Source organism: Culex pipiens, chromosome 1 (assembly GCF_016801865.2).
Source record: "Culex pipiens pallens isolate TS chromosome 1, TS_CPP_V2, whole genome shotgun sequence".
Lineage (NCBI taxonomy): Eukaryota > Metazoa > Arthropoda > Insecta > Diptera > Culicidae > Culex > Culex pipiens.
In genome coordinates, this window is record NC_068937.1 from 87,159,817 (window position 1) to 87,176,208 (window position 16,392).

Below are 16,392 nucleotides of genomic sequence, written 5' to 3' on the forward strand. Positions count from 1 at the left end.
TCTCACTTAAATGTATGTAAACTATGTCCGGATCCATAATCAAACCCATCGTTGGTTAGGTTATCAAAAGACCTTTCCAATGAGTCCGAAATATTGAAGATCTGGCAACCCTGTCTCGAGATATGACCACTTAAGTGATATTTATGTACTTTTTGAAGCCGGATCTCACTTAAAAGTATGTAAACTATGTCCGGATCTATCATCCGACCCATCGTTGGTTAAGTAATCAAAAGACCTTTCCAATGAATCCAAAACATTGAAGATCTGGCAACCCTGTCTCGAGATATGACCACTTAAGTGATATTTATGTACTTTTTTGAAGCCGGATCTCACTTAAATGTGTGTAAACTATGTCCGGATCCATCATCCAACCCATCGTTGATTAGGTTATTAAAAGACCTTTCCAATGAGTCCGAAATATTGAAGATCTGGCAACCCTGTCTCAAGTTATGACCACTTAAGTGATATTTATGTACTTTTTTGAAGCCAGATTTCACTTAAATGTATGTAAACTATGTCCGGATCCATCATCCAACCCATCGTTGGTTAGGTTATCAAAAGACCTTTCTAATGAGTCCAAAATATTGAAGATCTGGCAACCCTGTCTCGAGATATGACCACTTAAGTGATATTTATGTACTTTTTGAAGCCGGATCTCACTTAAAAGTATGTAAACTATGTCCGGATCTATCATCCGACCCATCGTTGGTTAAGTAATCAAAAGAACTTTCCAATGAATCCAAAACATTGAAGATCTGGCAACCCTGTCTCGAGATATGACCACTTAAGTGATATTTATGTACTTTTTTGAAGCCGGATCTCACTTAAATGTATGTAAACTATGTCCGGATCCATCATCCGACCCATCGTTGGTAAGATTTGAAGATCTGGCAACGCTCAGTCTCAAGTTATGACCGCTTAAGAGACATTTGTGTATTTTTTTTTTATTGAGAAATAGATGGAATTGGTGTCCAAACCCATCATATCACTAAATCTTGGTAAATCTTGGTAAAAAGTGAGGAAGGCGCCAACCACATAGGTGGATTAAGTTAGTTTTTCCCATTTTATTAACTCTTAACTTTTATAAAAGAAAAACTCATGAATAGAGACGGCCATCGTCTTCACACCATCCGGGCAGCCTTTCAGCGAATTCATTGTGTTCAGTCGTCTACTGGTCTCACAAGCCAGATAGGCCTTTCAGTGAGTATTTGAGGGTCGTTGCGGCCTTTCAGTGAGTTCACAAGCCAGAAGGGCCTTTCAGTGAGAGCTCACAAGCCGTTGTTGTCTATCGCTGGGCTCACAAGCCAGATAGGCCTTTCAGTGAGTATTTGTGGATCGTTGCGGCCTTTCAGTGAGTTCACAAGCCAGAAGGGCCTTTCAGTGAGAGCTCACAAGCCGTTGTTGTTTATCGCTGGGCTCACAAGCCAGATAGGCCTTTCAGTGAGTATTTGAGGGTCGTTGCGGCCTTTCAGTGAGTTCACAAGCCAGAAGGGCCTTTCAGTGAGAGCTCACAAGCCGTTGTTGTCTATCGCTGGGCTCACAAGCCAGATAGGCCTTTCAGTGAGTATTTGAGGGTCGTTGCGGCCTTTCAGTGAGCTCACAAGCCAGAAGGGCCTTTCAGTGAGGGCTCACAAGCCGTTGTTGTCTATCGCTGGGCTCACAAGCCAGATAGGCCTTTCAGTGAGTATTTGAGGGTCGTTGCGGCCTTTCAGTGAGTTCACAAGCCAGAAGGGCCTTTCAGTGAGAGCTCACAAGCCGTTGTTGTTTATCGCTGGGCTCACAAGCCAGATAGGCCTTTCAGTGAGTATTTGAGGGTCGTTGCGGCCTTTCAGTGAGTTCACAAGCCAGAAGGGCCTTTCAGTGAGGGCTCACAAGCCGTTGTTGTCTATCGCTGGGCTCACAAGCCAGATAGGCCTTTCAGTGAGTATTTGAGGGTCGTTGCGGCCTTTCAGTGAGTTCACAAGCCAGAAGGGCCTTTCAGTGAGAGCTCACAAGCCGTTGTTGTTTATCGCTGGGCTCACAAGCCAGATAGGCCTTTCAGTGAGTATTTGAGGGTCGTTGCGGCCTTTCAGTGAACTCACAAGCCAGAAGGGCCTTTCAGTGAGGGCTCACAAGCCGTTGTTGTCTATCGCTGGGCTCACAAGCCAGATAGGCCTTTCAGTGAGTATTTGAGGGTCGTTGCGGCCTTTCAGTGAGTTCACAAGCCAGAAGGGCCTTTCAGTGAAAGCTCACAAGCCGTTGTTGTCTATCGCTAGGCTCACAAGCCAGGTATCCACCATAATTTGACGGAATTTTTCAATTAGTATCGACAAAACATCACAAAATGTTTCATTTTAAAAATTCAGACGCAAATCACACTAAATCTCTAATAACTCTTAGTCAAAAGGTAGCATAATTTTTCTATCATCGTCGGCTCACGCCATTTTACACCCCAGCCCAAGAGAGGGATAGAAAAAAAAGATGGCGAAGCCAAGATTACACACTTGACAAAATTCTGCCCACATTTCTGCATCATGAAAACCCACATAACCGCACATTCCTCAAACAAAAATGGAATACCAGTCAAATTGTGGTGAGAAAGAAAAAAAACTAAATTTTAAACAATAATCAGCTCCTGGCAGGATTCGCCATTTGTGCAATTCACGTTGCTGCTCGCGGTGTCGACTTACCTCCCCAGTGGTTGGATGACGAAAGAGGACGCGAATTTTAGAATTTTAGAATTTTAGAATTTTAGAATTTTAGAATTTTAGAATTTTAGAATTTTAGAATTTTAGAATTTTAGAATTTTAGAATTTTAGAATTTTAGAATTTTAGAATTTTAGAATTTTAGAATTTTAGAATTTTAGAATTTTAGAATTTTAGAATTTTAGAATTTTAGAATTTTAGAATTTTAGAATTTTAGAATTTTAGAATTTTAGAATTTTAGAATTTTAGAATTTTAGAATTTTAGAATTTTAGAATTTTAGAATTTTAGAATTTTAGAATTTTAGAATTTTAGAATTTTAGAATTTTAGAATTTTAGAATTTTAGAATTTTAGAATTTTAGAATTTTAGAATTTTAGAATTTTAGAATTTTAGAATTTTAGAATTTTAGAATTTTAGAATTTTAGAATTTTAGAATTTTAGAATTTTAGAATTTTAGAATTTTAGAATTTTAGAATTTTAGAATTTTAGAATTTTAGAATTTTAGAATTTTAGAATTTTAGAATTTTAGAATTTTAGAATTTTAGAATTTTAGAATTTTAGAATTTTAGAATTTTAGAATTTTAGAATTTTAGAATTTTAGAATTTTAGAATTTTAGAATTTTAGAATTTTAGAATTTTAGAATTTTAGAATTTTAGAATTTTAGAATTTTAGAATTTTAGAATTTTAGAATTTTAGAATTTTAGAATTTTAGAATTTTAGAATTTTAGAATTTTAGAATTTTAGAATTTTAGAATTTTAGAATTTTAGAATTTTAGAATTTTAGAATTTTAGAATTTTAGAATTTTAGAATTTTAGAATTTTAGAATTTTAGAATTTTAGAATTTTAGAATTTTAGAATTTTAGAATTTTAGAATTTTAGAATTTTAGAATTTTAGAATTTTAGAATTTTAGAATTTTAGAATTTTAGAATTTTAGAATTTTAGAATTTTAGAATTTTAGAATTTTAGAATTTTAGAATTTTAGAATTTTAGAATTTTAGAATTTTAGAATTTTAGAATTTTAGAATTTTAGAATTTTAGAATTTTAGAATTTTAGAATTTTAGAATTTTAGAATTTTAGAATTTTAGAATTTTAGAATTTTAGAATTTTAGAATTTTAGAATTTTAGAATTTTAGAATTTTAGAATTTTAGAATTTTAGAATTTTAGAATTTTAGAATTTTAGAATTTTAGAATTTTAGAATTTTAGAATTTTAGAATTTTAGAATTTTAGAATTTTAGAATTTTAGAATTTTAGAATTTTAGAATTTTAGAATTTTAGAATTTTAGAATTTTAGAATTTTAGAATTTTAGAATTTTAGAATTTTTGGAATTTTTGGAATTTTAGAATTTTAGAATTTTTGGAATTTTTGGAATTTTAGAATTTTAGAATTTTAGAATTTTAGAATTTTAGAATTTTAGAATTTTAGAATTTTAGAATTTTAGAATTTTAGAATTTTAGAATTTTAGAATTTTAGAATTTTAGAATTTTAGAATTTTAGAATTTTAGAATTTTAGAATTTTAGAATTTTAGAATTTTAGAATTTTAGAATTTTAGAATTTTAGAATTTTAGAATTTTAGAATTTTAGAATTTTAGAATTTTAGAATTTTAGAATTTTAGAATTTTAGAATTTTAGAATTTTAGAATTTTAGAATTTTAGAATTTTAGAATTTTAGAATTTTAGAATTTTAGAATTTTAGAATTTTAGAATTTTAGAATTTTAGAATTTTAGAATTTTAGAATTTTAGAATTTTAGAATTTTAGAATTTTAGAATTTTAGAATTTTAGAATTTCAGAATTTTAGAATTTTAGAATTTTAGAATTTTAGAATTTTAGAATTTTAGAATTTTAGAATTTTAGAATTTTAGAATTTTAGAATTTTAGAATTTTAGAATTTTAGAATTTTAGAATTTTAGAATTTTAGAATTTTAGAATTTTAGAATTTTAGAATTTTAGAATTTTAGAATTTTAGAATTTTAGAATTTTAGAATTTTAGAATTTTAGAATTTTAGAATTTTAGAATTTTAGAATTTTAGAATTTTAGAATTTTAGAATTTTAGAATTTTAGAATTTTAGAATTTTAGAATTTTAGAATTTTAGAATTTTAGAATTTTAGAATTTTAGAATTTTAGAATTTTAGAATTTTAGAATTTTAGAATTTTAGAATTTTAGAATTTTAGAATTTTAGAATTTTAGAATTTTAGAATTTTAGAATTTTAGAATTTTAGAATTTTAGAATTTTAGAATTTTAGAATTTTAGAATTTTAGAATTTTAGAATTTTAGAATTTTAGAATTTTAGAATTTTAGAATTTTAGAATTTTAGAATTTTAGAATTTTAGAATTTTAGAATTTTAGAATTTTAGAATTTTAGAATTTTAGAATTTTAGAATTTTAGAATTTTAGAATTTTAGAATTTTAGAATTTTAGAATTTTAGAATTTTAGAATTTTAGAATTTTAGAATTTTAGAATTTTAGAATTTTAGAATTTTAGAATTTTAGAATTTTAGAATTTTAGAATTTTAGAATTTTAGAATTTTAGAATTTTAGAATTTTAGAATTTTAGAATTTTAGAATTTTAGAATTTTAGAATTTTAGAATTTTAGAATTTTAGAATTTTAGAATTTTAGAATTGTTATTTTCAAACTCAGAAAAACAGTATCGAGATTTTTAAATTTATATTTCTGATAATTTTCATGAGTCAAGAAACGATAATTGTTTTTTATGTGTTCTTTTTCGCAGCCTTCCTTAGCGATTGCAGCGTGAGTTCAGCAAACGTCTTAACAGGTCTGACTGCTGGCGTAGATTCTGTCCCGCCAGCAGGGCGTACAAAAGGAGGGAACCCGTTCAAGGTGGATGGTCTTCTCTGGGAGGCCGCTCCGCTCAAGTCGATTCTTGAGGTGGAGGCATTTGGAATCGCGATGGTGGCGCTCTGCTTGGGCATCATGTGGCGCAAGATGCTCCAGAGTTGATCGAGCTCCGTCTGCACCAGGACCTTTCCCGAAGGCACAAAGAGGATAAAAATAACCTCTAAAATAAGGAGAACTTCCAGCGGTACGTGAATCCGTTCAGGGGCAGCGGCCCCAGAAATCTACATGATCGCCGGCCCGAGCTGCACCGTTCTCAGCAACACCTCTATCCGGGTGGCCATGCCGCCGACGTCACCGAGTACATGAAGGATCTGGACAAGGCGGAGGCTGTCGACCGGAATTCACACACCTTGCTGCACGAAACGCAAACCGCCGACGTCATCTTCAAAGAAATCGCCACCGCGATGACGGTGCCGGCCTCGAAGAGCAAGAGGAGCATCAACGAGTGTACGGCGGCCACGCCTCCTTCTCCTCCTACTGCTAGCACCGAACGCACGTCACGGGAAGCAATGTACTAACGGCGGCAACGGTGCCCAGCAATTCCCAGCTGCATCACGGACATCGAAGCCGGTTTGTCTGCCAGATCAGGAGAATAGGCTCGTTCGAACCGCCACCGCTTGGTCCGTGTTTTTGACAAAGCTTTCAAAAGCAACACACAGCTTTCAAAAGCAACACACAACTCGATAGATCTAGAATTCTGTAGTTAAACCGCTTACGCAATTTGTTTGGTTTGTTTTTTGAAATAAAATAAAGAAATAAAAATCAGGGAACTCTTCTTCTTATTTCCATCCAAATTTCGAACAGCAACGGTCAATTCAAAAAGGTAAATATTGAAGTGGCTGCGTGCTGCGTGCTTTTGCCGGGCTAGGCGTTACTGCGTTACGTTTGCGAAATCGGGGAAACTGGTTTGCGATATTGGAAGCAATGTTTCCTGCTGACGGGTGGAAACCGAGATTTGCGATTTTTAGAGCAAATCGGAAGCAAAGTTTGCGATTCCGCAAACCGGATTTTGTTCCGTGTAAGGGTGATCCAAAAAATAGCTTTAAAGCTGATGTTCACAAAAACCAAAACAAACCAAAAATCATAAATCCATCTGTTAATTGATAAGCAGTGATTTCCAAACTAATTTTGCTCAGGCCCGACTTAGGAAAACAATGTTCTAAAATATATAAGGATCATTTGAGTATATTTTTGACATAATAATCGTCCACAGCAACAAAGTTGGGCTTATATGGGAAAAACTTCCGTGAAGGTCTCTGTTGTCGGTAAGGTTAAAACTGTTTGTGGGGATGTGAGCCGTGCCGCCTTCGATAGCTCTCTCCGTCGAGCTGTTCCCCCGTGCTGGTCCTTCTCACCTTGTGTAGTTGTGGAGTTCGCTGGGCGGCTTCTTGTCCCAAGTTGGCCAAACACAAAACGCGCACTTTACATACTTCACAATATACAACATTTATTACACGGAACAAAATCCGGTCGGCGGATCCGAAAAATTTTCGCGATGAATTCGAAAACAATGCATGTTTTCAAAATCATGAAAAATGTTTTCGATTTTGAAATAAATGTTTTCAATACCGAAGCAAACTGTTTGCGGAACCGCAACCACCATGTTTGCGGCGCAATTTTGTTTGGTTCGCCGCAGCCACAATGCGTTACGCTGTCAGAGTGTCAGAATCAGCTGCCTGAGGTGCGCTCGCAAAAAATAAACAAACGACAAAAATCGTTTTTGCAGCATTTGAATGTTGCGTATTTCTGCGGTGGCGAGTAAGTACTTTTTATTAAGTATAAGATTATTGGAATTTTACCTCACTTTTTATTTTACAGCACAAAAAGTAACAAAACATCCGGCGGGCAGCGGGACGGACAATCAGTTGTCGATCGATCGACTTCCGCGCTGCAAACCTGCGGCTGTTCGAGAGGAGAATGGTGAAATGGTGAGAAAATTTGCTTTATACCTGATCAATCTGTAATTAACAGTAATTAATCCACGCTCTCTGCCCGAACAAGGCCCTGATCCCGATTGAGCAGATCGGGAAACCCCCTTCAGTTCCACCAACGGCCGCAAATCCCAGCGTAGTGATCAACACGCCCAGTTCAACGCCCCCTGCCGTCGGATTCCCGCTGCAGAACCTCATCACCCAGGGCAAGCGGGACTACACCGGCCGAATCCTCAGCACCCAGTGCAAGGAGAACAGCGAAGTACTGCTGAACGAGTGCGGAATCTGCGCTGCTCCGACCATAAAGTCCAAACTGGCAGTGCTCCGAGTGCGACATATCGGACAACTCCGGCCCCGAGCTCGTGATCCTGCCGAAAGCCCCGCGCAAGTCCCGAACCCGGAACAGCAAGGACGTCATCATCGTCCTGTACGACATGCCCTCGCCCGAGTTTGAAAAGTCCCCGAAGAGTACCCCGTTGTGTGTTGCGCCAACCTCCCTACCCAAACGACCCCGTAAGAGTGGAACCGTAGATAGTCCCAGCAAGATAGCGGTGGCAAACGGTATCAAGACGAAATATTTGCTGCTGGAGATCCCGAAAATCGACCTGGAACAGGTGGAAAAGCTTAGCGCAGGGTAAACTTCGGTGGAGAAGTTGACTCCGATGGCGGCCGCACCAACGGTCAAGCTAAGTCGCAAGAAGAAGATCACCGAACCGGCTTCCCCAGACAAAGAGTTTCCAAAAGAATAAGGACATCAAACCCAAGGTTGAAGTCACCGAGATCCCGGACTCTCCGGTGAAGAAGCACGAGCAGCCAAATGAAAAACCCGCTCCGGCGATCGTAAACCCCCTGCCAAACCCGAAGAGGTCAAACTGGAAAAAAGAAGAAGGAGAAGCTGAAGGCTCCAACGGAGCCTGAATCTGAGTTCCCAAGAAACGCTCACTTCGGCGGATCGGCAACCACGCTGACAACGACCTTCAGTGAATCGCTGCCACAGTCGGCACACCCGGAACCGGAGGCATCTCCTCTTCGTCATCGTCACACAAGAACAGCAAGCGGAAGAAGTAGAAGCACCACAACCGATCCCCGCACAAGGACGGATCGCCCGCGAGGGAGCAGGAGGAACCACGACATGGAGAATATAAACGACGTTCCTGGAGGAATTGACGCGTCCGGCGGAGAGGACAAGTCTTGTCTTCATCAAATCGGTGCTGGACTTAAGTTCTTCTGATTTTACAGCAAAACAAACTAAAATCAATAACAATATTTCACAAAATTCTAATTTTTTTAAAATTTGCAATATTTATTAAAAAAAAAATTGAAAAAATTCAGATTTATTTTTTTTATAACTTTTTAAATAAAAATAACTAAATTCAGTAATACTAAAAGTCTAAAATTCGTAAAGTCTAATAGTTTCAAAGTCTAAGAGTCTAAAGCCGCTAAGTCGTAAAGTCTAAAAGTATACAATTCAAGAAGCCTAGAAGTCTGAAAGTTTCAAATTCTAAAAGTTTAAAAAATCTCAAAGTCGTGAAATAGTTATCTCGTAAAGTTGCAAAACCGTAGAGTCGTAAAGTATAAAAGTCAAAAAGTCTAAAATTCGTGAACTCGTAATGTCGTAAAGTATAAAATTTAAAAGTGTAAAAGTCTCAAAGTCTAAAAGTTTGAAAGCCTAAAAGTCGTAACAGTCGTTAAGTCTAATCGTTTTTAAGTCTAAAAGTCTAGAAGTCTAAAATTATGAAAGTCTTATAGTCTGAAAGTCTAAAAGCTGCAATGTCGTAAAATCGTAAAGTCGAAAAATTGCAAAATCGTAAAAATGTAAAGTATAACAGTCAAAAATTCTAAAATTCGTTATGTCTCAAAGTCGTAAAATCATAAAGTATAAAGTCAAAAAATATAAAATTCTTAAAGTCTAAAAGTTGAAACGTCTAAAAGTCTCAAAGTCGTAAAATCGTAGAGTCGAAAAATCACAAAATCGTAAAGTCGTAAAGTATAAAAGTCAAAAAGTCTTAAAGATTTTACGACTTTACGACTTTTAGACTTTTAGACTTCCAGACTTTTAAACTTTTATACTTTTAGACTTTACGGCTTTCAGACTTTGCGAGTTTGCGATTTTACGAATTTCAGACTTTACGAATTTCAGGCTTTTTCGTAAAATCGTAAAGTCGTAAAGTATAAAAGGCTAAAAGTGTGAAATCCGTAAAGTCTAAAAGGAAAAATTAAAAAATTCTAAAATTCTAAAATTCTAAAATTCTAAAATTCTAAAATTCTAAAATTCTAAAATTCTAAAATTCTAAAATTCTAAAATTCTAAAATTCTAAAATTCTAAAATTCTAAAATTCTAAAATTCTAAAATTCTAAAATTCTAAAATTCTAAAATTCTAAAATTCTAAAATTCTAAAATTCTAAAATTCTAAAATTCTAAAATTCTAATATTCTAATATTCTAAAATTCTAAAATTCTAAAATTCTAAAATTCTAAAATTCTAAAATTCTAAAATTCTAAAATTCTAAAATTCTAAAATTCTAAAATTCTAAAATTCTAAAATTCTGAAATTCTAAAATTCTAAAATTCTAAAATTCTAAAATTCTAAAATTCTAAAGTTTTAAAATTCTAAAATTCTAAAATTCTAAAATTCTAAAATTCTAAAATTCTAAAATTCTAAAATTCTAAAATTCTAAAATTCTAAAATTCTAAAATTCTAAAATTCTAAAATTCTAAAATTCTAAAATTCTAAAATTCTAAAATTCTAAAATTCTAAAATTCTAAAATTCTAAAATTCTAAAATTCTAAAATTCTAAAATTCTAAAATTCTAAAATTCTAAAATTCTAAAATTCTAAAATTCTAAAATTCTAAAATTCTAAAATTCTAAAATTCTAAAATTCTAAAATTCTAAAATTCTAAAATTCTAAAATTCTAAAATTCTAAAATTCTAAAATTCTAAAATTCTAAAATTCTAAAATTCTAAAATTCTAAAATTCTAAAATTCTAAAATTCTAAAATTCTAAAATTCTAAAATTCTAAAATTCTAAAATTCTAAAATTCTAAAATTCTAAAATTCTAAAATTCTCAAATTCTAAAATTCTAAAATTCTAAAGTTTTAAAATTCTAAAATTCTAAAATTCTAAAATTCTAAAATTCTAAAATTCTAAAATTCTAAAATTCTAAAACTCTAAAATTCTAAAATTCTAAAATTCTAAAATTCTAAAATTCTAAAATTCTAAAATTCTAAAACTCTAAAATTCTAAAATTCTAAAATTCTAAAATTCTAAAATTCTAAAATTCTAAAATTCTAAAATTCTAAAATAACAAAATTCTAAAATTCTAAAATTCTAAAATTCTAAAATTCTAAAATTCTAAAATTCTAAAATTCTAAAATTCTAAAATTCTAAAATTCTAAAATTCTAAAATTCTAAAATTCTAAATTTCTAAAATTCTAAAATTCTAAAATTCTAAAATTTTAAAATTCTAAAATTCTAAAATTCTAAAATTATAAAATTATAAAATTCTAAAATTCTAAAATTCTAAAATTCTAAAATTCTAAAATTCTAAAATTCTAAAATTCTAAAATTCTAAAATTCTAAAATTCTAAAATACTAAAATTCTAAAATTCTAAAATTCTAAAATTCTAAAATTCTAAAATTCTAAAATTCTAAAATTCTCAAATTCTAAAATAACAAAATTCTTAAATTCTAAAATTCTAAAATTCTAAAATTCTAAAATTCTAAAATTCTAAAATTCTAAAATTCTAAAATTCTAAAATTCTAAAATTCTAAAATTCTAAAATTCTCAAATTCTCAAATTCTCAAATTCTCAAATTCTCAAATTCTCAAATTCTCAAATTCTCAAATTCTAAAATTCTAAAATTCTAAAATTCTAAAATTCTAAAATTCTAAAATTCTAAAATTCTAAAATTCTAAAATTTTAAAATTTTAAAATTCTAAAATTCTAAAATTCTTAAATTCTAAAATTCTAAAATTCTAAAATTCTAAAATTCTAAAATTCTAAAATTCTAAAATTCTAAAATTCTAAAATTCTAAAATTCTAAAATTCTAAAATTCTAAAATTCTAAAATTCTAACATTCTAAAATTCTAAAATTCTAAAATTCTAAAATACTAAAATTCTAAAATTCTAAAATTCTAAAATTCTAAATTTCTAAAATTCTAAAATTCTAAAATTCTAAAATTCTAAAATTCTAAAATTCTAAAATTCTAAAATTCTAAAATTCTAAAATTCTAAAATTCTAAAATTCTAAAATTCTAAAATTCTAAAATTCTAAAATTCTAAAATTCTAAAATTCTAAAATTCTAAAATTCTAAAATTCTAAAATTCTAAAATTCTAAAATTCTAAAATTCTAAAATTCTAAAATTCTAAAATTCTAAAATTCTAAAATTCTAAAATTCTAAAATTCTAAAATTCTAAAATTCTAAAATTCTAAAATTCTAAAATTCTAAAATTCTAAAATTCTAAAATTCTAAAATTCTAAAATTCTAAAATTCTAAAATTCTAAAATTCTAAAATTCTAAAATTCTAAAATTCTAAAATTCTAAAATTCTAAAATTCTAAAATTCTAAAATTCTAAAATTCTAAAATTCTAAAATTCTAAAATTCTAAAATTCTAAAATTCTAAAATTCTAAAATTCTAAAATTCTAAAATTCTAAAATTCTAAAATTCTAAAATTCTAAAATTCTAAAATTCTAAAATTCTAAAATTCTAAAATTCTAAAATTCTAAAATTCTAAAATTCTAAAATTCTAAAATTCTAAAATTCTAAAATTCTAAAATTCTAAAATTCTAAAATTCTAAAATTCTAAAATTCTAAAATTCTAAAATTCTAAATTACTAAAATTCTAAAATTCTAAAATTCTAAAATTCTAAAGTTTTAAAATTCTAAAATTCTAAAATTCTAAAATTCTAAAATTCTAAAATTCTAAAATTCTAAAATTCTAAAATTCTAAAATTCTAAAATTCTAAAATTCTAAAATTCTAAAATTCTAAAATTCTAAAATTCTAAAATTCTAAAATTCTAAAATTCTAAAATTCTAAAATTCTAAAATTCTAAAATTCTAAAATTCTAAAATTCTAAAATTCTAAAATTCTAAAATTCTAAAATTCTAAAATTCTAAAATTCTAAAATTCTAAAATTCTAAAATTCTAAAATTCTAAAATTCTAAAATTCTAAAATTCTAAAATTCTAAAATTCTAAAATTCTAAAATTCTAAAATTCTAAAATTCTAAAATTCTAAAATTCTAAAATTCTAAAATTCTAAAATTCTAAAATTCTAAAATTCTAAAATTCTAAAATTCTAAAATTCTAAAATTCTAAAATTCTAAAATTTTAAAATTCTAAAATTCTAAAATTCTAAAATTCTAAAGTTTTAAAATTCTAAAATTCTAAAATTCTAAAATTCCAAAATTCTAAAATTCTAAAATTCTTAAATTCTAATATTCTAAAATTCTAAAATTCTAAAATTCTAAAATTCTAAAATTCTAAAATTCTAAAATTCTAAAATTCTAAAATTCTAAAATTCTAAAATTCTAAAATTCTAAAATTCTAAAATTCTAAAATTCTAAAATTCTAAAATTCTAAAATTCTAAAATTCTAAAATTCTAAAATTCTAAAATTCTAAAATTCTAAAATTCTAAAATTCTAAAATTCTAAAATTCTAAAATTCTAAAATTCTAAAATTCTAAAATTCTAAAATTCTAAAATTCTAAAATTCTAAAATTCTAAAATTCTAAAATTCTAAAATTCTAAAATTCTAAAATTCTAAAATTTTAAAATTCTAAAATTCTAAAATTCTAAAATTCTAAAATTCTAAAATTCTAAAATTCTAAAATTCTAAAATTCTAAAATTCTAAAATTCTAAAATTCTAAAATTCTAAAATTCTAAAATTCTAAAATTCTAAAATTCTAAAATTCTAAAATTCTAAAATTCTAAAATTCTAAAATTCTAAAATTCTAAAATTCTAAAATTCTAAAATTCTAAAATTCTAAAATTCTAAAATTCTAAAATTCTTAAATTCTAAAATTCTAAAATTCTAAAATTCTAAAATTCTAAAATTCTAAAATTCTAAAATTTTAAAATTCTAAAATTCTAAAATTCTAAAGTTTTAAAATTCTAAAATTCTAAAATTCTAAAATTCTAAAATTCTAAAATTCTAAAATTCTAAAATTCTAAAATTCTAAAATTCTAAAATTCTAAAATTCTAAAATTCTAAAATTCTAAAATTCTAAAATTCTAAAATTCTAAAATTCTAAAATTCTAAAATTCTAAAATTCTAAAATTCTAAAATTCTAAAATTCTAAAATTCTAAAATTCTAAAATTCTAAAATTCTAAAATTCTAAAATTCTAAAATTCTAAAATTTTAAAATTCTAAAATTCTAAAATTCTAAAATTCTAAAATTCTAAAATTCTAAAATTCTAAAATTCTAAAATTCTAAAATTCTAAAATTCTAAAATTCTAAAATTCTAAGATTCTAAAATTCTAAAATTCTAAAATTCTAAAATTCTAAAATTCTAAAATTCTAAAATTCTAAAATTCTGAAATTCTAAAATTCTAAAATTCTAAAATTCTAAAATTCTAAAATTCTAAAATTCTAAAATTCTAAAATTCTAAAATTCTAAAATTCTAAAATTCTAAAATTCTAAAATTCTAAAATTCTAAAATTCTAAAATTCTAAAATTCTTAAATTCTAAAATTCTAAAATTCTAAAATTCTAAAATTCTAAAATTCTAAAATTCTAAAATTCTAAAATTCTAAAATTCTAAAATTCTAAAATTTTAAAATTCTAAAATTCTAAAATTCTAAAATTCTAAAATTCTAAAATTCTAAAATTCTAAAATTCTAAAATTCTAAAATTCTAAAATTCTAAAATTCTAAAATTCTAAAATTCTAAAATTCTAAAATTCTAAAATTCTAAAATTCTAAAATTCTAAAATTCTAAAATTCTAAAATTCTAAAATTCTAAAATTCTAAAATTCTAAAATTCTAAAATTCTAAAATTCTAAAATTCTAAAATTCTAAAATTCTAAAATTCTAAAATTCTAAAATTCTAAAATTCTAAAATTCTAAAATTCTAAAATTCTAAAATTCTAAAATTCTAAAATTCTAAAATTCTAAAATTCTAAAATTCTAAAATTCTAAAATTCTAAAATTCTAAAATTCTAAAATTCTAAAATTTTAAAATTCTAAAATTCTAAAATTCTAAAATTCTAAAATTCTAAAATTCTAAAATTCTAAAATTCTAAAATTCTAATATTCTAAAATTCTAAAATTCTAAAATTCTAAAATTCTAAAATTCTAAAATTCTAAAATTCTAAAATTCTAAAATTCTAAAATTCTAAAATTCTAAAATTCTAAAATTCTAAAATTCTAAAATTCTAAAATTCTAAAATTCTAAAATTCTAAAATTCTAAAATTCTAAAATTCTAAAATTCTAAAATTCTAAAATTCTAAAATTCTTAAATTCTAAAATTCTAAAATTCTAAAATTCTAAAATTCTAAAGTTCTAAAATTCTAAAATTCTATAAATCTAAAATTCTAGATTTTTTTAATTTTTGAATTTTTGAATTTCTAGATTTTTCTTAATTTTGTGTTTTCTTTCGCAGTTCCAAGATTGAAGCGTGGGTTCGACAAACACATCGACAGACCCAACTGCTAGCGGAGATTCTGTCATGCCAGCACGGCGTCCAAACTGGGGCTCGTTCCAGGCGGACGGTCTCCTAGCGGAGGCCGCTCCACTCAAGTCGATCCTCCAGGTGAAAATCGGAAATGGAATCACGATCGTGGGGCAATGCTTGGGCACCTTCGTTGCTCTTGTGTGGAGCCACTCGGGATCCGGCATGAACCTGAGTCTGCACCAGGACCTTTCCCGAAGGCGCGTAGAGGAAAAGAGCCAAAATCTCCAGGACGAGGAGAACTTCCGGCGTGCCAGCTCGGAACTGAGTCTAAAATAGGACGCAGAAATCAACTAGATTGCCGGCCCAAGCACGCTGGAATGATATCAGCATCACCTCTATCCGAGTGGCCCCGCCGCCGACGTCACTCGCCCACTCTGTTGCACAAAACGCCAAACGCTGACATCAACCGTGCATCAACGAGTGCACTGCGGAAACGCCTCCTCCTCCTACTAAAGCAACTTGTCAACGGCGACGACGGCTCCCAGCAGTACCCAGCTGCACCATGGACATCGAGGCCAGATCGGACAAATCGCTTCGTTCGAATCGTCACCACTTTTGATTCTGTTTTGATATGAACAAATAAATAAAATTTAAATGAACTCTTCTTCTTCTTATTTCTATCGAAATTTCGAGCAGCAACGGTCAATTCAAAAAGGTAAATATTGAAGTGGCTGCGTTCTGCGTGGTTTTGGCGGGGTATGCGTTACTGCGTTACGTTTGCGATATCGGAAATAATCGTTTGCGATATTGGAAGCAATGTTTCCTGCTGACGGGTGGAAACCGAGATTTGCGATTTTTAGAGCAAATCGAAAGCAAAGTTTCCGATTCCGCAAACCGGATTTTGTTCCGTGTACTATACAAACGCGATTTATTCCTTAACACCAAGCTTCCCATGCGCCAGTGCCAACGCACACCGCGGGTTTGGTTTTCTAGCTTCGGTACGTGCCTGAACCCATTTGTGTTTTGGTATCTTGGTACATCGAACCAGCGTACCACGACACTCTCGGCTCGCCCCATCGGTTTTGTGTCTGGCACTCACCCATGGCATGAACCCAGCGTGCCGTGGTACGCGCCGTGGTATTGAACCCGTTTTGTACCGCCAGCGCGTACCACGGCACGTACCTCGGCTCGTAACGAGTGAAGCACCTTGGCTCATATACCGGGTTCATGCCATGGGTGAGTGCCAGACACAAAACCGACGCGGCGAACCGAGAGTGTCGT

General features: G+C 29.4%; 1 protein-coding gene across 2 annotated transcripts; it reads left to right on the forward strand.

The window, feature by feature from the left end:
- Nucleotides 1-7,027: 7,027 nt before the first annotated feature.
- On the forward strand, nucleotides 7,028-16,017 carry LOC120422129 (uncharacterized). Of its 2 annotated transcripts, XR_008212765.1 has the most exons (4): nucleotides 7,028-7,312; nucleotides 7,373-7,482; nucleotides 7,556-8,693; nucleotides 15,100-16,017. XR_008212765.1 is itself a non-coding variant. In XM_039585504.2 (3 exons), the coding sequence occupies exons 1-3, from the start codon at nucleotides 7,288-7,290 to the stop codon at nucleotides 7,937-7,939; spliced, it is 519 nt and encodes a 172-aa protein (XP_039441438.1). In that variant the 5' UTR covers nucleotides 7,028-7,287; the 3' UTR covers nucleotides 7,940-8,925. The 2 variants fall into 2 exon arrangements, 1 of the variants encoding a protein (XP_039441438.1); XM_039585504.2 differs by lacking the exon at nucleotides 15,100-16,017 and having other exon boundaries at nucleotides 7,556-8,925.
- Nucleotides 16,018-16,392: the final 375 nt, after the last annotated feature.

What these genes read in the sequence shown, in the direction of transcription:
- LOC120422129 (XM_039585504.2), top strand. Translation starts at nt 7,288, where the DNA reads ATGTTGCGTATTTCTGCGGTGGCGA. An exon ending in GCGTATTTCTGCGGTGGCGA is followed by an intron (nt 7,313 to 7,372) that starts GTAAGTACTTTT and finishes TTTATTTTACAG; the next exon opens with CACAAAAAGTAACAAAACAT. An exon ending in GAGAGGAGAATGGTGAAATG is followed by an intron (nt 7,483 to 7,555) that starts GTGAGAAAATTT and finishes TGCCCGAACAAG; the next exon opens with GCCCTGATCCCGATTGAGCA.